Source organism: Drosophila navojoa, chromosome 2 (assembly GCF_054131105.1).
Source record: "Drosophila navojoa isolate 15081-1374.11 chromosome 2, UAZ_NAV_1.0, whole genome shotgun sequence".
Lineage (NCBI taxonomy): Eukaryota > Metazoa > Arthropoda > Insecta > Diptera > Drosophilidae > Drosophila > Drosophila navojoa.
In genome coordinates this window covers 21,124,702-21,147,598 of record NC_142890.1, presented here as the reverse complement: position 1 = coordinate 21,147,598, position 22,897 = coordinate 21,124,702, and the positions used below count along the sequence as shown (strand labels likewise).

At 45.4% G+C, this 22,897-nt stretch overlaps 4 protein-coding genes across 4 annotated transcripts; 3 read left to right on the top strand and 1 right to left on the bottom strand.

Moving 5' to 3' along the window:
* The first annotated feature begins 47 nt into the window (after positions 1-47).
* Positions 48-10,599, top strand: BRWD3 (bromodomain and WD repeat-containing protein). Its single transcript, XM_018111854.3, has 15 exons — positions 48-208; positions 445-503; positions 623-652; positions 1,067-1,126; positions 1,730-1,976; positions 2,033-2,840; positions 2,909-3,005; positions 3,068-3,382; positions 3,445-5,460; positions 5,852-6,111; positions 6,192-6,356; positions 6,420-6,693; positions 7,653-8,819; positions 8,887-9,067; positions 9,134-10,599. The coding sequence occupies exons 1-15, from the start codon at positions 166-168 to the stop codon at positions 10,123-10,125; spliced, it is 6,714 nt and encodes a 2,237-aa protein (XP_017967343.1). The 5' UTR covers positions 48-165; the 3' UTR covers positions 10,126-10,599.
* On the bottom strand, positions 10,389-15,270 carry Rrp5 (Ribosomal RNA Processing 5). Its single transcript, XM_018111855.3, has 5 exons — positions 15,085-15,270; positions 12,751-15,026; positions 11,193-12,694; positions 10,955-11,120; positions 10,389-10,893 (listed from the first exon to the last, which is right to left on the bottom strand). Exons 1-5 carry the CDS (start codon positions 15,163-15,165, stop codon positions 10,725-10,727), a joined length of 4,194 nt encoding a protein of 1,397 aa, XP_017967344.1. The 5' UTR covers positions 15,166-15,270; the 3' UTR covers positions 10,389-10,724.
* A 236-nt stretch (positions 15,271-15,506) lies between these two features.
* Dis3 (exosome complex exonuclease RRP44-like protein Dis3) lies at positions 15,507-18,863 on the top strand. Its single transcript, XM_018113714.3, has 5 exons — positions 15,507-15,955; positions 16,012-16,456; positions 16,529-17,604; positions 17,659-18,327; positions 18,383-18,863. The coding sequence occupies exons 1-5, from the start codon at positions 15,576-15,578 to the stop codon at positions 18,750-18,752; spliced, it is 2,940 nt and encodes a 979-aa protein (XP_017969203.1). The 5' UTR covers positions 15,507-15,575; the 3' UTR covers positions 18,753-18,863.
* A 447-nt stretch (positions 18,864-19,310) lies between these two features.
* On the top strand, positions 19,311-22,695 carry LOC108649124 (acyl-CoA synthetase short-chain family member 3, mitochondrial). The gene is made up of 5 exons (XM_018098130.3): positions 19,311-19,627; positions 20,342-21,356; positions 21,422-21,732; positions 21,790-21,935; positions 21,999-22,695. The coding sequence occupies exons 1-5, from the start codon at positions 19,582-19,584 to the stop codon at positions 22,509-22,511; spliced, it is 2,031 nt and encodes a 676-aa protein (XP_017953619.1). The 5' UTR covers positions 19,311-19,581; the 3' UTR covers positions 22,512-22,695.
* The last annotated feature ends 202 nt before the right edge of the window (positions 22,696-22,897 follow it).

The following is a 22,897-nucleotide window of genomic DNA, read 5'->3' as shown; positions in this document are numbered from 1 at the left end:
ACTTAACATACTGAATTCTGAAAAGGTGAAAACACTCGCATTGACTTTGCTAACGCAGTCGCCTGAATGGCAGTTCGTAGTCTGACAGAAGAAGAAGCTGAAAAAAGTATTTCAGTCGAGTTTTAGTGCGACAATTTTTCTAATTTCGTAATAAAATGTGTAATAATGGAAAACAGGCAGCCCAGTTTAAATGATGTGATAGTGCCAGGTGCGTTGTATTATCAAACTTTGTGAATTTGAACAAATATGGCGTCTATTTGGCCCCAGCCAAGAGGTACGCTACCTCTGGCTGGCTGGCTGGCCTCAGCCTCAGTGCCCTGGGCCCGTGTGAGTGCAGAATCTGCGCGAATGGCCGCATCGAAATAAATGCAATTTTATGATAATTATGCGCTTTTAGCAAACAACTTGTTGCATTTAATGTATACCCCACTGTTTCAATTGCAGAATTGTACTTCCTAATTTCGAAATTTCTCACTGCGGGGCCCCTGGAAGAGACGGCAAAGGTTAGTGATCTGGAATTTTACTAAGCGCCGCCCCGAAAAAAGAGCGCAATTTCTTCGTTTGAATTTCGCTTTTGTTTACAAACATTTTACTAACCCGATTTCCAAATATCAATTTTCAGGTTCTGGTGCAAGAATTAGAGAAAAAGAAGGTAAGTGTATATGTGTGTGGGTCGCTCTGAGGTGACGCATTAAACTGACATGTTTTTCCTGAGGACTTTCCTCTGATATGCAATTTTTAATGCAGAAACTCGAGCGTTTGTTTATATATATATTGTTTTGGTTTTGTCGTCGTCGTTGTTGCTGTTGTTGTTGTAGCGCAGCCGGCAGCAGCCTACACCGTCTGCTTATTTCAGAGTTCAAAGCTATACTGAAATTGAACTGAATCGTATAACGTACGGGAGAAGTCCGTCTGTCTATACCGCCGTTTGTCCGTTTAGCAAAAGTAGGTAAAAAAGTAGGCTCCCGGCTGTGGCGGGCAGCAGCAACGGCGACGTCATTATTTTGATGCCCAGCAAGTGCAAGTGATAACAAATTTTGAGTGCCGCTTCTTCTATCGTCCCCAGGTTCTGCCCCGACGCATTGACTGGCTGGGCAATGAGCATGAACAGACATTTGCTGAATTGGTGAGTTATTGTTGTAATTTATTGTGTTTATTTGTCAAAATTTGTGATTTGTGCTTGCATAATTGAAATTAGTGTTCACTCTACGTCTTCGCATTTTTGTTCGACTATTTGCGTTCGTGTGTGTTTGTGCGTATGCGCTTTGTGACGTCACATGGCCATCGATTGATTGAATAGACACTTGTGTTATACTATTAATTTTTTTGCAAATAATGGAAATTAGTTTAATGCAACATATACAATATTATTTAAATATATTAATTAATTAATTAAACAACATTTGGCAATCATAATTGTAAGTTATAAATGAAAAGTCATACTGGTCTAAAAATATTACATATTTAAGTTCAGTGCATAAAATTTTGAAAAATTAGATAAATTAATTACAATTACATAGTAATTTTAATAACAATCTGTCAATGGCCGACATCTTGCTTTCAATACAGTGATGTGTGCATGAGTGTGTGTGTATATGTACATATATATTGCTTAGCATATGCATGTCTCAAGGTTAGAGCGAGACGGCTGAAGGTACTTGCGGTCCGAACAGCTGCGCACTACTGAGTTATCGATATCGATACATCGTTCATTTTCAAATTTTTGTAGGAACAAAAATACGCGCATATTGGGCCGAATCATCTGCTAGAAATATGCAGCCGTCTTGGTCCGTTAGTCGACAAAGAGTTGGCGCCGAGCGTGCCAGGAATAAACTCATTGCTTGGTACTGGCCGACAAAATTTGTTGCGCACAAAAGACACCGTATACAAACATCGTACTCTACGGGATTACTGCACACGTCTGCATGGCACATCACTGCCGGACTCAGCCCTCACCAAGCCCGTACACAATTTAAGTAAGTACTAACAAGATTAAAAAAAAAAAATAAGTATATGCTAATTCAACTTTTAGCCAAGGTACTCTTCGGACGAGAACATGGCGGGTTGGTTCGTCGCAAGCTGCTGGTGCCCACAGATCTCTACCGCAAGACCAAGTTGTTGCGGCGTACAATTGGCCATCTTTCCTCGGTGTATTGTGTGCTTTTTGATCGCACTGGCCGGTATATAATCACTGGCGCCGATGATTTGCTCATCAAGATATGGTCTGCGGCGGATGGGCGTCTGTTGGCTACGCTGCGCGGAGCCTCCGCTGAAATAACTGACATTGCTATCAACTTGGATAATACAATGTTGGCTGCTGGCTCAGTGGATCGCATTTTACGCGTCTGGGACATGCAAACCACTTCACCGATAGCAGTTCTTGCCGCCCACACGGGCATGATAACCTCGGTTAACTTTTGTCCCTCACCACGCAGCGATCTCAAATATTTAGTGACAACCAGCACAGATGGCTCCATTGCCTTCTGGCAGTATTCGACACCGCGCGGACAAAAAATAACCTTCGCTCCGAGGCCCACCCAATATCACGAAAAGCTAAGGCCGGGACAGGCTCAAATGATGTGCACAACTTTCTCGCCAGGTGGCATGTTTTTAGCAGCTGGCTCTGCGGATCATCATGTGCGCGTCTACATGATGGCCGAAGACGGGCCCAAGCGCATCCTAGAAATAGAAGCTTACACAGACGCAGTCGATTCGGTGCAGTGGTCGCATCGCGGCTTACGTTTCATATCGGGCAGCAAAGATGGTACAGCTCACATTTGGACATTTGAGTCGCAACAGTGGAAAAGCACTAAACTATGCATGACCGAGCGACTGCCCAGGTAAAAATTCTAGGTGCAAACAAAGAAAAAATAAATTATTTAAATTAATCGGTTTCCTTATCTTCCAGTTGTCCAGAACCAGAGGAGGGCAAGAAACTAAAGGTTACCATGGTCGCCTGGGATGCCTCAGATCGTTATGTTATAACTGCTGTCAATGATTTTACAGTGCGTATATGTACCAAATGATATAATTGCCATATAAACTTATACTTCTCTTTGTTCATTAGATTAAAATCTGGGACTCAAAATCCGCTAAGCTGCATCGCGTGCTCCGTGGTCACAAGGATGAACTGTATGTGCTTGAGTCGAATCCAAGGGATGAGCATGTGCTGCTTTCGGCCGGCCACGATGGCCAGGTATTTCTGTGGGACATTGAGCAGGGTGTGTGCGTGGCTCAGTTTTTTAATGACATCGATGGCCAAGGTCATGGTAGCGTATTTGATGCCAAATGGTCACCGGATGGTACAATGATAGCTGCGACTGACTCGCATGGTCATATGTTGATCTTTGGCCTCGGCATTGGCACCGAAAAGTACAAATTAGTATGTGAAAATTTGGAACAAAAATCCCAAGTTGTTGGATATTAATGGTCTTTTCTTTTTAGCTACCCACAGAGCTGTTTTTCCACACGGACTTTCGTCCTCTGATTCGTGATGCACATCATCACGTCGTGGATGAGCAAACACAAATAATGCCACATTTAATGCCACCACCATTTCTGGTTGATGCTGATGGTAATCCACATCCGACTAAATATCAGCGGTTTGTTCCTGGCCGTGAACGGTGTAGTATGGATCAATTAATACCCAATTTGACTGTGGGCATCGATGGTATTGTCATTGAGGATAATATAAATGCACCACCGAATGCTGCTGCTCTACCTCCTGCACCTGCAGCTGGTGGAGTCGGAGCTGGAGCAGCAGGAGTGGGACCAGGCGGTAATTACTCGCATATCGATCGCATGATCGCAGCACTGGCCAACCGACAAGGCAACAACGTTAATAATGCCAATGCCAACGATGGCAACGTTTTGAATCAATCATTCGAGCGACTAATCATGCGCCAAGGACAGGATCAATTGCCCGACTCGAATTCTTCGCGTAATGCCACGCCACGTGGAAACGTGCTAGGCGGACGTCGTTCGATAACCGAAGGCGCTCCTCGTCAGGGTTGGGCTGCGGCGTTGCCAGCAGCACCGGCGCCTGCTGCGGGAGAACAGGCGCAAGCTGAGCCACTGCATAATGTGCTACCTGCTCAACAGGCAATGCCATTCAAATTCGTGCGTCGCACTTATGTTCGTCCCATGAAATATGCGCAGCTACAGAACCTCAAGCAGACCATATATTCCGCTGGCCAATTCGAAATGCAAGAATATAAACGTGAGATGCGACGTCGCCCTATCATGATAAACACGGCCAGTGCAGCATCTGCATTGCAGGCTGGAGTTGGCAGGCCACGGAACACACGATCTAATGGGGGCGGAAGGCCTGGACGTAGGCGTGGAGCTCAGTCTGGTCAGCAGCAAGGAGGGCAACAGCCTGCATACCGGACTCGTGCTGTGCGCGACCAGGAGGAGGACCACTATGAAGATGCAGCTGTGGCCGCCCCACATGAGGAAGAGGAAGATGACGATAGCAGCAACAGTTCCGGGGATACTAGTTACTCGAATGTTGAAGAGAATCTAGAGGATAGCAGTGATGAATCTGATACGGATAGCTCCGATTATTCAGACTGGGTAGCCGATACGCCCGGCCCAAATCTCGAGCCACCTAAGCGCTCCAAGCGCAAACCACTCTCTCGCCGTCGAACCATGAGTGATGACAGTAGTGATGACGCAACGGCAGCTGCTTCCAGCAAAAAGCGTGGCCGCAAGCGAGTGCTAATACCACCGACGGCGCCAAATGGCGAAATTCCAGAGCTTTACCGTCCAGCCGAGTGGCTTTCGGAAGTGATACCACGCAAGGCACCGTACTATCCTCAAATGGGCGATGAGATTGTCTATTTCCGCCAAGGTCATCAGCGTTATCTGGAGGCGGTTCGTCTCAAGAAGGTCTACAAGCTATCGCACAGCTCTGAGCCTTGGAACTTTCGTACACTGCGTGATCATGAATTAGTTCGTGTGATTGGCATTAAATACGAGATTCGTCCGCCGCGTTTGTGCTGCCTCAAGTTGGCCATCATCGATGACGAGGGAAACATGACGGGCACTACATTTAAGATCAAGTATCATGACATGCCCGACGTACTGGACTTTCTGGTACTCCGCCAGACTTTCGATTTGGCGGTGCAGCGCAATTGGAATATCGGCGATCGCTTTCGTTGTATGATCGGGGACGGATGGTGGATGGGTCAGATTGAGTCGCGTCATGCACTCAGCGCCGATTTTCCAGACTCATTTTTCATGTGTTTCCGTGTGCGCTGGGACAATGGCGAGTACGAATATATGAGTCCCTGGGATATGGAGCCCATCGATGAACAGCGTCTGCCAGATGAAGTGGGCGGCGCTGTGCCCGTGCTGCCAGAAGAGATACGCGCCACGCTATACCAACCCAAGTCCGAGGAGTGGCATCGGGGCGATCGCGACGGCACTTGTCGGCGCATAATCAATGGTCTCGAGCAGGTGAGTGCCTAAAATTAAGACACTATAAACAGCTAACAGCAGAACATTTGTTAATAAAAGAAGGATGATAGACTTTTAGATTTCTTAAATTCAACAACCAAATCAAAAATATTTTAAGCAAAGAATACTGTAGGAAAGCTTCTTCAAAATAAATATGCAGTACTTTGTAAATAGGAATACAGACGATAAAAAAAATGAAATTAATTATTTTAATGCTTTCCGATGTATTTCGCATAAGTTTCGACTGGAGACTAACCATTCTATTCATAGCAAAATATAGCATCGGTTCTCCCTGCCTACTATTTATTAGAGAATAATAGAAACTATTTATGAAAATAATATTAAATGATTATATATTAATTATTGCTCAATTTGCTTTTATTTTTTTCAGGTGATGCGTTTATCAATAGCGGAACACTTTCTGGCGCCAGTCGACCTCAACATATATCCAGACTATGCGTATTTAATTGAATATCCCATCGATTTAACGACTGTCAAGTCACGTTTCGAGAACCATTTCTACCGTCGCATCACTTCGGCTCAGTTTGATGTCCGATATTTGGCCACTAATGCGGAGCAGTATAATCGCCGCCACACCAGCATCGTCAAGCATGCCCGCATTGTGACTGATCTGTGTCTGCGTATCATAAGGTAAGTAATATTGAATATATTTATGTTTTTGTTTTGTGTTTTTAAATAATTATCGTTTGCTCATTTGTCAAACCTAATAGGGAGCCCGATGAAATAGATGTGGCGGCCGTTTATCATCAGCTGGTCGATATTTACCACTCATCGGAGTCGGAGAATGAAGCTGATTCAGATGTTGTACCATCGACCAGCACTGGTCCAACGACATCAGCAGCTGCTGCTCGCCAGCGTGTTTCGTCGACGCGACGGTAAACCAATAAAAATAATTGAATTATGTATAAATTATTTATTCAAATTTACTCTTTAAACAGCTCGACTCGCATACGCTCAGATGGCGATTGGCGTTCCGACTGCCGACAGCTGCTGGATCTGATGTGGCAGAGGCCAGATTCATTGCCTTTTCGCGAGCCAGTCGATACGATTGAGTTCCCAGATTATTTGGAAATCATTGCCACACCGATGGACCTGCGTACAGTCAAAGAGGATCTACTAGGCGGAAATTACGATGATCCTTTGGATTTTGCCAAGGATGTGCGCCTCATATTCCTCAATTCCAAGAACTATAACACCAATAAACGCTCACGGGTGAGTCCACTGGCCGGATCTGGGTACTGCTGCAGATCGTCATTTATTCCAATCCAATGCCAAGTGCGCATCAATCGCAATTGTCATTGGCGTTTATATAATTGAGAATTTACTGCTTTATCGAAACTGCCTCTTAATGGTTAATTCAATCGTTACTAATAGCCAAACAAACACTTTTCCAAATTTGCTTTGAGGCAGCGTAGTTTGAATTTGAAATATTTTCAAAATTCTAGGTTTTTTATACTTTTTTTTTGTATTATTTGGATTTCAAATAGTTTTAATGATTGCTACAATATTTATATTCCCTACTCCTGCTGTCTTTACTAAGCTTTCTTTGAATACATTTTTCCTTTAATTTACTTATATATTGAGGCTAACTGAATACGTTTGCTTGATGATTGATTGTTTTACATTCGGACTTACTGAGTAGAACATTATTACATGACAATACATTGGATTGATATATGTTAAAGAGATATTTAAGATTCGTTGACTATTTATCTCACACATGTACATGTTTGATTTCTTCATTGCATTCTTTTGTTCTTTTAATATTATTACTTTCTTCAATATTGGTTTTTGCGTGGAGTGGAACCCTTAACTCTTTTTCGTTCTTTTTCCAATTTCCCGCACTGCTTAACACCACACAATCTCACACACCAGCTCATCTCTTCTTAACGTTTCTTTTGCTATTTGTTAACATGCCTTCAAACTTCAAATTAACCACCACCCAACTCATAAATCATCAATCGAATCACTCGACTCAATTAAAACCCATCAAATATTTCGAACTTAACCAAATGAATGACGATCCGTGACAATCAACTAAAATAGGATAATCTAGCGGTAAGGTTTCTCTTGGGCTACTACTTTAGCACAACACAACAGCAATTGACAGACTTCATTCCACTCTTCTCTTAGTTGCTCTTCTCACTAATTGAATCGGATTTCTTTTGCAGATCTATGCAATGACGCTGCGCTTAAGTGCGCTCTTCGAGTCGCATATAAAGACGGTGATCAGCAGTTGGAAGGCAGCGCGTAGACGCGCCAACAAGAACAAATCGGGTAGCAGCGGGCGCGGGTCCAGCAGCCCAAGCAAACGAACGCCACCGGATCGTGCCACACGACGTACACAGAAACCGCCAGGTGCTGCCAGAAGATTGCCAGCACACAGCAGCGAAGAAGATGAGGATGATGACGACGACGATGACGATGATGATAGTGTGGCACAACAAGCGCCGCGTGGCTCGCAGCGTGCCAATAGACGTCGCAATGGCGTGGCCGCCCCTGCCGCAAGCTCGAGCTCTAATCGTGTTACATCATCATCGTCCAATCCTCAGCAACGTCACCATGAGAGTAGCAGCAATTCGGATAGCGATGAGGAAGAAGAAGAGGAGGAAACGACACCGGATGCTACCAGCGATGAAAATGAGGATGAAGAAGCGCACTCCAATGACAGCTCGCCACAGCAGGTACGTCGCCGTCGCGGACGTCCAGCGCGCCAGAATGTCAGCGATGATGAGACCAATGCCAACGATTCCGAGGAGAGCTACAATCCAAATGAGCGTCGCCGCGGTCGTGCAGGTGGCGGTAACAAGCGCAAAGCTAATAGCAAGCGAAGACACAACAACAAAAGACATCGCTTGGATCCGGATAGCCAGCCTGGTGGCAGTCGTGGCGGGGCTGTGGCCACCACTCGTCGTACCCGCCGTTTGCTCGGCAGCTCTGAAGATGAGAATCACACAGCAGCATCCCATTCCCAGCCAGATGATAGCACTCAAGACAGTCAAACACCCCGCAAGAAAGGTCGCCCGGCAAAGAGCAAGAACCCAACAGCCGTTGGGAATGGGCCAAGCACTAGTGCGGCTGCAGCTTCAGCCGGCTCCAGTGTTGAGAGCCCCTTACGAAATACGCGTGCCAATGGAGCACGCTCTCAGAATGCAGCCGAAAATGATCACAGCTATCATCTGCCAGTTCGCAATGGTCGTATTATTGACTCGGATACGGATTCTCATGGCCCAGTTGGGCGACCCACCAGACAGAGTGCAAAACGTGCATTAATGGATTGGGCACGTGGCAGTGATATCGACGAGGATGATGACGATGATAGCGAGGAGGCTGAAGAGGTAAGTTTCGCAAAAATGAAATTGTAAAGGCTCGAATAAATAATCATTTACTATTATATACTATCAGATTTTACCCACGCCCACAAAGGACGATATGCCCTCGACTAGTCGGGCTGCCTTAGGTCAAGCTGCTGCTGCCACTTCATCGCGGCAACTGCGCACGAATCGAAATACCGTTGTAGCTGTTGCTGCGGAGAGTGATGATGACGATGACAGTGATAATGAGCCTTTAGCCAATAACCAGCAAAGTGAGTTTCGAAGAATCGTCTTACTCTAGAAAACCATTTAAATACTATTATTCGAATGCTTTGCAGAAACTGCCACTGGACCTGCGAGAACCAACACAACAGCTCCGCATCCGTTGACGTTGCGCCGACGCTTACCTTCGGTGCCACGTAGCACGCATATGACGCGGTCGCATGCCACATCAACAACGAGTAGCTCTAATCAACAGGAGCCAGCAATGGCTGCCCATGACCATAACTATCTGGGCAATGAATCAGCGGCGGCTACGCGTGCTCCTCGTCGCGTACTGTCGCGTCATCAGCGCAATGCGGATGAATTGGACACAAGCATTGATCCACTGAATAGTTCACGTCTATTGTCTCTTATGTCCAATCCTCGACGTCCCACCTCTACAACAAACAACGTAAGCACACGTCGGTTGCGCGCTCGCACCAGTCAGGAGCACTCACAGGGTGAAGAGGAAGAGGCCGAGCCGCCTGAAGAGGAGGCCGCTGCCTCTGACGAAGGCACTGATGGTGGTTCCAGTTCTCAGGGTAGCAATGATGATAATGAACCAACTGCCACAGACTCTGAAGACAATCAGCCCTTGACTAGCTATGTGTCGCCCAGCAATGGACGAACACGACGTAAAACCAAAACGTCATCTTCATCAGCAACGACTGCAACGCAGGGACGCGAGCAGCGACGTCGTCGTGCTCGTGCTGCTTCTGATCAGTCTGTAAACGATGACGATGATGATGACTATGAGGCTCCGCGTGGGCGACCCAATCGTCTTCGTAGCAATCAGCGCAGTGGCCGTAATCAGAAGCGTCCGCGTTATAATGAGCAATCCGATGAGGAAGACCAACCAGAGGGAACCAGCCAGCGGAAGCGTATGCGCAACGGTGATGCTCAAGCTACGACCAACAATAACAGCTCTCAGGAACGCGAGCAACAGCCCCGCCTAGATGATGATGACGGCAGCACTACGGTAGACAGTGATGAGCAGCTAGTGAGCGTCAGCAGCCGTGGGCGTGTGCGGAAGATATCAGCAAAGGCACGTGGCATATTTAAGGATTAAGATTGGGCGCTCAGCTGCGCTGCGCTCAAGACTGTTTTATGTATAAACTAATTATAATTGCATGAGCAAATTACATTTTCTATCATTTGCTTCTTATTATTGATTAATGTGTAAGAGTAATTTCATTGTCATTGTAACACGTCAGGTGTCCTGTGTATCGCCATCCTCACCCGCTAGCAAGCCCCCACCCCCAGACTAGACTTAAGGAAATCGTGTTCACATGTATAACCATATTCACTATATATAACACAAATCCCTTCATGCATTGTTTCAAGTTTATGATTATTCTTTTCCGACGCACGCTCGTCAAACATTGCTGCTACATATTATCATGTAGCTGCAATACGGATGTTGCTGCAACAAGCTGTATGTATTTCTATATATATAATATACATATATTTAAAACATTAGCATCCAAGAATCACACACTTCATTTAAAATAGATCTTAGAATAAAGTATCAACAAAAAACAGACCGACTGTAATTGCCATTCAGTTTCATCAATGAGTGGGGACGCTGCACTATTGTGATTTTAATCTAGAACTCTTAATGCGGTAAGTTAGGTACTATATCGAAGCAAACCCAATATGTTTTGTAACCTATTTTAGCGATTTGTTTTGACTCTGAACGTATTGTTCGGCTAGTTTCTTAACCCTGGCCGCATTTTCTTCTGTTCCGTGCTTCTCTTCTAAATCCAAAAACTTCTTGTAGATAACAAGCATCTTATCCGGCTGTAACTTTTGGAGCACTGCACGTTCCATCAAATTTCTGTAATGGGATTAAAATCAGTTTGTAAAAGCATAGATTTAATTCAGATCGACTCTCATACCGTGCGGACTCAATTAATCCAGCTTTGATCAACATGTCGGCGTATAGCACCCAAATGTCAATTCGCTTCGGATAGGACGTGACTATGTCATCTAATAAAGTTTGTGCCATGTCATTATCATTGTTTTTGGCATATACTTTGGCAAAGGCCACTATGCAATTAATGTCTGGAAAAAACGCAAACGGGAATGGTTATTTTTAAATTAGATAAATACCTAAAAAAGTAAATCGTTCCTTACGTTCATTTTTCGGCAAAGCGTTGATCGCACGCTGCAGTGTTGGCTGCACCCGTTCCGGCATGTCCAGCCAGAAGTAGGCTTCGGCAGCCACACGCCAGACCTGCAACTCTGATTTAAACTTGCGCATTAAGTTGTTTAATACGCTGATCAGGCGCTCCTTCTGATTGTGCGACTTCAGTACTTCGACGAGTTTTATGTATGTTTCAAGTGGATCTGTGTGGCTCAGTGCCTCCTTTTGTACATCATCAAAATTGGATGAGTTATAGCTGAGCTCCAAGTTCAGAAGTGCCATCCACATGTTACGAAGCTCCTTTGTTTCCCGGAACGCTATCGTTTTAATAGCGCGTCGCGCGATTTCGCGAGCTTTGTCAATTTCTGTATTTGACAACATGAAGGACATATACTGGATCCAATTCTTGCTGTCGTTGGGCTCCGCTAGCACCAGACGTTCGAACTGATCAATTGTTTCTGGGGGCTGATTGGGATCTGCATTACGCTCTTCGATTTCGCGCAAGCGTTCCTCTTCCTTGACCTCAGCCTTCGCCTTTTCCTTGGCACTAAGTCGTCTTTTCTTGCTAGAGCTTGGCTCGGCCACGCCAGCTGCATTGTCGTCATCTTCGTCGCTTGATGACTCCTCTTGGGTCTTGTTATTCGATGCATCTGTGTCCCAGAAATTCGAGATGCCTGGCAAACGCACCTTGGTTTCTGCCCCACCTGTTGCCTTGGAGTTGTACGTATTCGTCTTGGCTGGTTTCTTGTCCTCGAAGAAAAGCTGTCCGTTGTTTTTCTTGCCATTCACCAGCGGCTTCACTTCCTCCTCAGTTTCTTTACCATTTGTGACATTCTGTGGACTTGATTTGTTTGCTGCATTATTTTCTATCTTTATCTTCTTGGGCTTCACTGTCGTCTCTTCAGCTTCAACAGCAGCGCGCTTTACGCCCTTCCAAAGTTTCCAGACAGCCTCTGGCAGGGCAATCGGCAGGTTGTCGTGTATGAATGCCAGATGGCAGAAATCACCTTGGCGTAGACAGGCACTGGCTGTGCTCTCCACGTCGTTGGGGTGCAGGCGTATTGGACAAAGTATCAGCGGATTGCTGCTACCCTTCTTCAAGGAGCACACCACAATGTTATCGAGTTTCAGCAATACCTTGGCCTTCATGCCGGATTTTGCGATTAAATTTTGAGGCAGTTCCTTGCTGCTGCTGATGTGCTCAATATCCTTCCTCTTATTGCTTATTAGCAACAAATCATTAGCATAGTCTATCCACAAAATGACGGCCTCCTGTGTACTACCCTCCTGAGGAGCTTCCGCATTGCCAGCCAAGCTGGAAATCATCATTGCACTTATTGATTTTGTGCCCTCCACATTATAGACCCAGTTACTGGTCGCCGAATCGATTCCCCTAAAGATGACATTAATTTTTTCCCCCCTTGTGTATTTGGCAATGGGTGCGTCCATTTGTTTCAATGATTTTCGAATCTGTGACACTTCCTTTAAGTAGCTGAAAGGATTATGCTGTTAATACGAGTATCAATTTGGAAAATAAGTATGTCTTACCTCTCCACTAATTTTGCTGTGTCGGACAGCTGGCCGCTCCATACATCTGTTAGTTTGGCTGACACAGTCAACGTTTTAGTCTCCGGTTCCTTGCTGAGCACCTTGACATACAGCAGCTGATCAGGCTCCAGCATGATGGGCTTATCCCGCACGGTCTGCAGACACAACATCTTCACGTGCAATTTAACAAGTTTGTTATAGTTGCGCACGGGTAGCAGTAGTTCCAGCACCTTTTCGCCCGCATGCTTAACAATGGCGCGCAGCACATCGCCCACCTGAACGGTATGCCAATCCTTGGTCAGATTCTCACTGAAGTACGGCACATCGCGCAAACTGAAAATGTTCTGCATGATGCAGGCTGCTTCGATATGGTTGCCAACGGGATGAATGCGCTTCTTTGCTTCCTGCAAGTCCACGTAGTCCGATAGGAAACGAAGTGGTACCAGACCCATAAACTCCTCCGTATTGTCCTCATCACCAGTCGTGGCTGCATTCTGATCATCGCTAGCGAAGGTTATTTTAAATTCCAAGCCAGCATCCAAGGCATTATTTGTCACTTCAATGGGAATTATTTCGCCAAGCTGAAACTTGTCCTCGGGCAATGTTAAGAGTACTTGGTCGTTGTTCCGCCCAGCAACGCGAAACTTTGTAGTCTGGCCTTCGAAAAATGTACTCTCTACCAACTCGTTCAGGCGTTGCTTGTGTAGAATTCCCTTGATGCCGCTGCAAAACTTGACCAGCACATAGGTGGCGTCGCACTTCACCACGGTTCCCGTAAATACGTGCCCGGGCTGAGCTAACTGCAGGGAAGTCAGTAGCTTGATACCTTTGCTTAGATACTCATTGCGATTGCTCAAATAACAAATCTTCCGGTCCAGGGAGATCTCTAAGACACGGCAGCGCAGGCGCTGTCCTACTTCGTAGCGCGTATTTGGGGCCAATTGCAGTTGCTCTATGATTCCATTAACTTTCCCTATTTTAACACTGTAGCCGCCAATTTTTGGATCTGGTTTGACAATGCGAGCTGAAACAATGTCGCCTGCTTGAATGTCCTCCAGAGTGTACGTTTTTTCATTCAGCACGTTGGGATCATCGGTGCAATAGTAAAGAGACTCAATTACATCATATCCCAGCACTCGCACGTTGTGCTTGCTCTTGCTGCTGTACTTGGCCAGCACAACGTCCTGGTCGTAGTTGCCCTTGAAGTTCGATTTGATGGAGCCATACGAAATAAGCCCCTTATACTTGTGTTTCAGCAGCAGCACGATGCCACCTGTGCCATGGCGCAGCACACGTGCCTTCTCCACGATGCTACCCTTCTTCAAGAGCTCTTCCCCTTCCGATTCTGGCTGTTCAGGTTGAACTGTGATATTTAAATTAAATGTTACATATACCAGCTTAGTTAGGGGCATCACGTAAAGTAGACGAGCCAGGTACTCTTCGTTCAGCTCATAATCCTGCGGCGATTGCAGAGCATCGGCCAAGTGATGCTCGTTTACATATCCCCTAAAGGCGTCATTCATGATGCTGCCTTCCAGTCCATTTTTAAGATGTTTTGTCGCCTTGAACTTGACGATACTCCCGGGTAGTATATAATCAAGATTTGTCTCGTGCTGACTTTTAATCTTCAATTTATCCTGTTCCACGCAGACACATTGGCAGGTGCTTTTATCGGAACCGTGTTGAATTTGCTTCACTTTCAAGAAGATCAACTGACCGATGTGATGCTTCTGTGCAGCACCTTCAATGGGTACAAACGCCTGCAATCCGCCAATGCCTGTTTCAATTACACAGCCATGCTCTTGGATTTCCTCTATAGCACCAACGAAAATAAAGCCCTTTTTGATGTTGACATGGTGGAGGCTACTATTCACTTCACTCGGTTTAAGAGTTAGTAGTAGGGACATGCGATTGCCTTCGGAATTGTTCCTTGTTTTTATAGCGCGTCCATAAACGATCTGCCCAATGCTGAACAGCACAGTGAGGTCGCGATATTCACTGCTGTCTCCAGCCATATAGGATTGGGCAACACGTCCGTATGCATCCGATATATCGGCTACTAAAGCACGCGCTGTCATTCGACCGGGCAGAGCTATTTGCAAAGAGGTAGCCTCCGTTGCTTTCACGACGCCCATTACGAGCATATTCTCCTGGAGTGTGTCATATGTAAGTGTTTCAGCGGAGAATGCTTGCAGCTGATCACCTTTCTCCTCTTCAAGATGTTTTTCTTTTAACTTTGGCGCCTTCTTAATCTTTCGCTGTGTGGCACCAAAAACCTGCAGGTCGCAAAACACAGAATTAGATTTTGGATGGCTCTCTGTACAGATTACTTACGATATTTGATGTGCTGCTGTCCGTATTTGCTACTAAATTTGCTATTCCGCCGCGCGGAAAGCTTTTCTCATGCGAACCCATTCTAAAGATTGTGTAGCGAACGCTAAATAATTTAAACGAAACACCGCAATGTGCCCCGTACACGTGCTGGACTTCTCAACACAAATGCAATAGTAGTGCTGCGCAATGGTCGTTGAATGTGTTGCAAAATACAAAAATGCAACAATTTTGAAAAGCGAATGATGGTACGATTTAATATAAACACAAAAAGCGTTAATTAGTAATAAAGATTATACCTTGACGGTATACACAATAAAAATGAGTACCTTAAAATATTTCATTAACATTTATTTTCACTGAGCAAATATTCTTATTAATTTCGAATGCTGTATGAAGCTTGATATTGTTATCGATACACTGACGGAACGTGCATGTGTCCCCTTGTTCCGGCACGCTACTGAATTGTAGGGTTACTTCGTTTTATTATAAACATGCAGACTTTACGCGAATTTACGCGTAAAACAAAACGCGGTAACATATTGAAAATTGTTAGAGAGCATTACCTTCGTGATGACATTGGTTGCGGCTCAGACCTCTGTCAGTATTGTTTCCAGAATGAGGTCTACCAGTTGACATCGAATCACGATATTAAGAGCAGTCTTTTCAAATTTCCACACTATATTGTTTTGGATACCAACGTGGTTTTGGACCAAATCGATGTGCTTGAAGAGGATGTGCTGCGCAATGTAATCGTACTCACCACGGTGCTGAACGAAGTTAAGCACAAGAGCTCTTCCATTTATAAGCGCTTTAATGAGATTATTCACGATCGCAAACGCAACTTCTATGTCTTTGTCAATGAACATCATAAGTGAGTATACTTTTTTCAGTACTTAACAAGAACCACATTAATTTTATACTCACTAGGGACACCTATGCTGATCGCGAGCCTGATGAAAGTGCCAACGATCGAAATGATCGCGCCATACGTCTGGCTGCCAAGTGGTACGACTCTCATCTACAAACCTCCCAAGACTCGAAAGCCTTCGAGCGCAGTGGACGGAGTGTCACACGTGTTGTACTCCTGACCGACGATGCTGGCAATCGTGCCAAAGCCGAGGCTGAGGGTATTCTAGTAGCCACTGCTGCAGACTATGTTAAATCCCTCGAGGACTACCCTTTGCTTATCGACAAGCTGTCCCAAAAGACATTTGAAAATGAGAAACAAGCGCTGCCCCAATATCCGCCGCACTTAAGTATGAAAGAAATACTTGAGGGACTGCGCCACAAAAAGCTGGTGCAAGGCTCGTTCCAGGCATCCAGGGAGAACTATCTCGAAGGCAATGTCAACGTGGAGAGTTATGAGAAAGGCGTAAGGCAATTGTTTTATTAGATAATGCCATATATCGACTCTATACAATTTTAATAAAATTATAATTCACAGATTTTAATACAAGGCCGCGAGTCTCTTAACCGTGCCGTGGATGGAGACATTGTTGCCGTCGAATTATTGCCTGAAAGTGAATGGTCAGCGCCTAGTGAGATAGTGTTGGAGGAGAAAAATGTGTACGCAGACGACGTGCCCAGTGAAGAGCGTGAAGAAGAGGAGATGGAAATGCTGCAACAATTGCAAGCTGCACCAGTTGAGGAGCGCACTCCCACTGGTCGCATCGTTGGTATTGTGCGTCGCAAGTGGCGTCAGTATTGTGGCATTTTGCAGCCCAGCCTAATAGAGGATACGACACGGCACATCTTTGTTCCCGCCGATCGCAAGATCCCGCGCATACGTATTGAAACTCGCCAAGCAGCTAATCTACAAAACCAACGCATCGTTGTGACCATTGATAGTTGGCCAAGGAACTCGCGCTATCCGCATGGCCACTTTGTCCGATCCCTGGGCGCACTGGGCAACATGGTCACCGAGAATGAAGTGATCTTGCTTGAGCATGATGTGCCGCACTGCAAGTTCTCTGAAGAGGTTCTCAGTTTCTTGCCCAAAATGCCTTGGACTATTACCGAGGAGGACTATGCCAAGCGCGTAGACTTACGCGATTTGTGTATTTGCTCAGTAGATCCGCCCGGTTGCACGGACATTGACGATGCCCTCCATTGCCGCGAGCTGCCCAACGGTAACTTGGAAGTGGGTGTGCACATTGCCGATGTGAGCCATTTCATACGACCAGGCAATGCGCTGGACAAAGAAGCTGCCGCGCGTGGCACAACTGTCTATCTGGTTGGAAAGCGCATCGACATGGTGCCGGAGTTGTTAAGCTCCAACCTTTGCTCGTTGGTTGGTGGCGAGGAGCGCTTTGCCTTCTCCGTTGTGTGGGAAGTAGATCATCAAGCGAACATATTGTCTAAGCGTTTTCACAAGAGTGTCATCAAGTCTAAGCGCGCCATGACTTATGAGGAAGCGCAGGCAATTATCGATGATGAATCACAAACGGGCGAGATTGCCAAGTCGCTCCGTCATCTGAATTCACTGGCAAAAATACTAAAAAAGCGGCGTATGGACAACGGGTATGGTATCTGATAATATCTATGTGCTCTTTAATAGCTACATTTTCCTTTTAGTGCATTGGTGCTCGCCTCGCCTGAGATTCGCTTTCAAGTGGATAGTGAGACGCATGAGCCGCTTGAGGTTGAAGCCAAGCAAATGCGCGATACCAACTCAATGGTCGAGGAGTTCATGTTGTTGGCAAATATAAGCGTGGCTCAGCATATTGCTGCAGAGTTCACGGAGTGCGCAGTCTTGCGCCGTCATCCGAAGCCCCCAACGACCAACTTCGATCCGCTAATAAAAGCAGCCCGCTATCAGGGCTTCGAGGTGGTTACGGATACCGGGTTAGAGCTGGCGCATTCACTGGATAAATGTGTCAAGGCCGACAACCCTTATTTCAACACGATGATACGCATCTTAGCCACACGATGCATGATGCAGGCTGTGTATTTCATAAGTGGAAGCCTGCAAAAGGAGGAGTTCTTCCATTATGGCTTGGCCGCAGAAATTTACACTCATTTCACCTCACCCATTCGTCGGTATTCGGATATAATGGTGCATCGCCTGTTGGCAGCTTCCATAGGTGCAGACAGTACATATGCCCAGTTGCTAGACCGCAAGTCCAATGAAGAGATTTGCAACAATTTGAATTACCGGCATAAAATGGCGCAATACGCTGGTCGCGCATCAGTTGCACTCAATACACATATGTTCTTCCGTGGAAAGGAAGAGGATGAGGAAGGGTATGTTGTTAATAAGAAACTGTGTTGGACTTACATCTAAATGAAACTTTTTCAGTTATGTCTTGTTCGTGCGGAAGAACGCATTGCAGGTTCTTATACCCAAATACGGATTGGAGGGCACTTTGTATCTGAAAAGCGATAAGGATGGCAAGGACGGCTTGGAGCGCACCAAGAGCGAAGTTATATTTACATTCAATGAGGAAGACCACACGCAACGGTGTGGCAATGTGATTTTCCATTCCTTTGATCCCGTCACTGTTAGATTGAGTCTAGACTCGACCAACGTACAGCATGAGAAACTGGTGTTCAAGCTGGTGAAACCGTACATCAAGGGATTCAGCGTTGAAACAACGACGGAGGTGGTCACACCTGCTAATGCACAGCCCCCAGCGAAGAAATCCAAGAAGCATAAGAAGAAGAAATAAACGACGAATAAATACATTTATATATTTTTGTAAAATATTAACGGTAGTTACAAAAAGTTCCAAGCACAAAGAATAAGAAGAAACAATAAATTACTTTTATATGTAAAAGCACCTAATTTTAAAACATTGTCATGGATGATATGAAAGTATGTCGGAAGACAATACAAATGATCGGGGTGAGCGACATCGTGAAAGGTATATTAACCCCACAACATATGCTTGAATGGATTGAGAATTGAAGAGAAAGGTTCTAAGAATGAGCAACTCAAGAAGCTAAACGAAATTGAATTGAGTTCTTAAGAGTACAAGCGATACGATAAATTTAAAGTAAATTTTCGAAATTCTCTTCTTTGGTATAACAACAGAACCCAGGTTTACGCTTCACGTAATAGTTATTCAAGGCACTGGGAATTTCCTCATTATTCAATGTTCACCTTATTTATTTCTCGTTTTTTAGGTCTTGCTTGTTCCTACATATTTTGAGTTGAGTTTAGCTCTATATAAAAATCAAATACGCTCATTACAGAAACTTTGTATTATGCGACGAGAGTGTGATACGATTCGAAAACTTTTCAATACTCACTTGGAGAGAGTCGTGCTACACCTTTGATCCCATACTTTTGAGTTCTGGATTTCACTTGCCGTGCGAACATTTCAATATCATTGTAACGTTTCGACTTCAATGCGACGGTCGTGTCCAAGCTAGAGCGGCGTTTCACAATAAAGTGTATAGAGGATCTATATATACTGTAGATATATTTACTGCACATAAATATATACCTAATAAACTGATTGTTCAAGTGACATATTGACCAAAACTCTCGATTTAATGGAGCTGGCTACTGATGCAGTGAGAAAACCCAATGCTGAAGGCAGTAAGTGTCGAGAACTAACCTTTAAAACCAGCAAAGAATGAAAAGCAAAAATACAAGACCATTAGCATAAATGTCGAAAACGCAAAATAACCTAAGCCTTCATATAAAATATATCAGAAGATATGTGTATATATTTCCAGCCAAAAGTAAAACGAAAATAATATATTTAAAGTAATAATTACTTTATTTTGTGAAGTATATACTATAAATATTTAAAATTAATAAATTAGTATATTCTCTAATTTTGTTAAAGTCATATATATTTTTAAATATACATATATATCACAAATTTCCAAGTGATAAAAAAAGCGTTGTTTTAAAAATTAATGAACTAATTTTTACAGCAATTTCTGCAACTTCCTATCAAATCAGCATAGTCTCAATATTATCCATTCACAGACATATTGATAGCAATATATATACATATACGACTCAATAGAACTTGTATAATTATGCTGCTCTGTCTGCCGATTGCTTCCGATACCCTCTTCCATATACATATATATGTATGTATATAGTCAATGTGCGACGTAGATTCTTTATAGACTATGTATACAAAATCGTATGTCGCCAAAGTGTAAATTAGTTTTGCTTTAGCGCTATCGAGCCCCAAAATTTATGCAGCACCTAATGAGCCCCTGAAAATCCAATTGGACAGTGCAATGAACTCGAAAACTATTAGCTAACTGATGGACTAATGCTCTTTCTATCAAGGTGCTTCAACCATATATGGCATGCCAGTGGATGCGCATCACCCGTTCTATTTGGACTTGTACCGCAAGTCTGTGCAGAATCCCGTTGCCTTCTGGGAGGAGCTGGGCCAATTGCTCGACTGGGACAGGCCCTGGCAGCAGGTGCTGGACAACAGCAATTCGCCGTTTACTAAGTGGTATGTGGGCGGCTATTTGAATGCCTGCTACAATGCCGTGGACAGGCACATACTGGCCGGCAGGGGCGACCAGGTGGCCCTCATCCACGATAGTCCGCTCACGGAGACGGTGCGCAAGGTCACCTACCAGGAGCTGTACGACCAGGTTGTTCTGCTGGCAGGCGGCCTGGCCAAGCTGGGCGTTGGTAAGGGCGATCGTGTGGTCATCTACATGCCTCTGATACCGGAGACCATAATCGCAATGCTGGCTATAGTTCGCCTTGGAGCCATACATTCGGTGGTATTTGGTGGATTTGCTGCACGTGAGCTCTGCTCGCGCATTGAGCACGTCGAACCGAAAGTCGTGATCGCTGCCAATGCGGGCGTGGAGCCCGGCAAGGTGGTGCCATATCTGGACATACTCCACTCCGCCATCAATATGTCACGCTGGAAGCCACCGCAACGCAACATTATTTTCATGCGCGAGAAGGTGGCGTCCGACATCCTGGACGACAAGCTGGATGTGCTCTGGTCAACTGTGCAGGGCATGGCCGATGCTAGGCAGCCAGTGGCCTGTGTGCCCATCGAAGCGAACGATCCACTCTATATACTCTACACCTCGGGCACCACAGATAAGCCGAAGGGTGTGCTGCGCACAATTGGCGGCCACCTGGTGGTCTTAATGTACACGTTGAAGATGATTTATGGCATTAAGCCCGGCGATACATGGTGGGCTGCCTCCGACATGGGCTGGGTTGTGGGGCACTCTTACATATGCTACGGTCCCCTCTGCCTGGGTGCCACGAGCGTCATGTACGAGGGTAAACCAGATCGCACGCCGGATCCGGGACAGTACTTTAGGTACTTTTAACCTGAAATTCTGCTCATAATTTGGTAATTTATAAATGGTGGTGTCCCTTTTACAGAATAATCGACCACTACAAGGTGTGCGGCATCTTCTCCGTGCCGACCTCTTTCCGTGTGATACGTCGCGCCGATCCGGAAATAAGCTACGGCCGCCAGTACTGCATGAAGTCGTTGCGGGCCATCTTCATAGCTGGCGAGCATTGCGATTACGAGACCAAGGCTTGGATAGAGAAGACATTCAAGGTGCCGGTGCTGAACCACTGGTGGCAAACGGAAACGGGCTCGGCCATAACTGCGACTTGCTTGGGCCTGAAGCACAGTCTCACTCCGCCCATATACTCTACCGGCTTGCCCCTGATGGGCTACGATGGTAAGCACTGTTATTCATAGATCTTTACCTTAGTAATTATTTTACTTTTCTTCACAGTTAAGATTTTGAAAAAGGATGGCACTGAGGCGCAGCCCTCTGAGCTAGGCCGTATTGTGTTGAAGCTGCCGCTGCCCCCTGGCAACATGGCCACACTCTATAGGAACGACGAGCTCTTTCGCAAGCTCTACTTCCAAAAGTTTCCGGCAAGTCATGCAACTTGACTATACAGATCCTTGATTTGCTAACATCATATATGGTACTTGCAGGGCTACTATGATACGATGGACGCCGGGTATAAGGACGCGCTGGGCTATGTTTTCGTTACGGCCCGTGATGATGATGTCATCAATGTGGCCGGCCATCGTCTGTCCACCTCCAGTCTAGAAGATGCTGTGTTGCGGCATCCAGACGTGGTCGACGTAGCCGTATTCGGTGTGCCGGAGCCAACTAAGGGTCAGGTGCCGCTCTGTCTCTATATACCCGTCGAGACGTGCAAGAAAACCGACGCCAAGCTCTCTGCTGAGATTATCAAGCTCATACGCGACATTGTGGGTCCCATCGCAGCCTTCCGCCTCATCACCTCGGTCAAAAACTTGCCCCGCACGCGCTCCGGCAAGACGATGCGCAAGGCCATGGCCGACTTTGCCAGGAACGAACGTGTCGTGCTGCCGGCTACCATTGACGACGCCAGCGTCTTCAGCGAGATCAGGCGCGCCCTGCAGCATCTGGGCTATGCGATGTCTGCGCCCGATCCCATAGTCGCTAAGCTTTTGGACTGATCCTTGGCTGAGCTCAAGAGCCACTTCGTCCCCTGGGTTAACTGTGCAATTATTATAGTTTTTTTGTAAATGTTCATATAAATCAAATAAATCTTCAACATAAAAGTCAATCAAAATGTTTATAAGTACGACCTCGTCAGATCAAACTAAGTTTATCATACTACAATAAAATACTTTAAAATTATTTATATAATTCCGTTGAAAGTACACGGGCCCATATGTGATTTTGCGAAAATAATTTAAATGTTAATGCTCGCGTTGGCGAACTATGGCCCCGAATCGTTCGAACTAGTCAACTATAACTCAATCAATTTATTCAAATTGTGTGCAAATTTCGTGCAACATTGTCCGCTTCCATTCCCATGAACGGCAGCGGCTGAGGCGCA

What these genes read in the sequence shown, in the direction of transcription:
- BRWD3 (XM_018111854.3), top strand. Translation starts at nt 166, where the DNA reads ATGGAAAACAGGCAGCCCAGTTTAAATGATGTGATAGTGCCAG. An exon ending in AACAGACATTTGCTGAATTG is followed by an intron (nt 1,127 to 1,729) that starts GTGAGTTATTGT and finishes AAATTTTTGTAG; the next exon opens with GAACAAAAATACGCGCATAT. An exon ending in ATGACCGAGCGACTGCCCAG is followed by an intron (nt 2,841 to 2,908) that starts GTAAAAATTCTA and finishes CTTATCTTCCAG; the next exon opens with TTGTCCAGAACCAGAGGAGG.
- Rrp5 (XM_018111855.3), bottom strand. Translation starts at nt 15,165, where the DNA reads ATGGGTTCGCATGAGAAAAGCTTTCCGCGCGGCGGAATAGCAAATTTA. An exon ending in CGCTTTGCCGAAAAATGAAC is followed by an intron (nt 11,121 to 11,192) that starts GTAAGGAACGAT and finishes CGTTTTTTCCAG; the next exon opens with ACATTAATTGCATAGTGGCC. An exon ending in GGATTAATTGAGTCCGCACG is followed by an intron (nt 10,894 to 10,954) that starts GTATGAGAGTCG and finishes ATCCCATTACAG; the next exon opens with AAATTTGATGGAACGTGCAG.
- Dis3 (XM_018113714.3), top strand. Translation starts at nt 15,576, where the DNA reads ATGCAGACTTTACGCGAATTTACGCGTAAAACAAAACGCGGTAACATA. An exon ending in TGGAGAGTTATGAGAAAGGC is followed by an intron (nt 16,457 to 16,528) that starts GTAAGGCAATTG and finishes TATAATTCACAG; the next exon opens with ATTTTAATACAAGGCCGCGA. An exon ending in AAGCGGCGTATGGACAACGG is followed by an intron (nt 17,605 to 17,658) that starts GTATGGTATCTG and finishes TTTTCCTTTTAG; the next exon opens with TGCATTGGTGCTCGCCTCGC.
- LOC108649124 (XM_018098130.3), top strand. Translation starts at nt 19,582, where the DNA reads ATGGAGCTGGCTACTGATGCAGTGAGAAAACCCAATGCTGAAGGCA. An exon ending in GCCCCTGATGGGCTACGATG is followed by an intron (nt 21,733 to 21,789) that starts GTAAGCACTGTT and finishes TTTTCTTCACAG; the next exon opens with TTAAGATTTTGAAAAAGGAT. An exon ending in TCTACTTCCAAAAGTTTCCG is followed by an intron (nt 21,936 to 21,998) that starts GCAAGTCATGCA and finishes TGGTACTTGCAG; the next exon opens with GGCTACTATGATACGATGGA.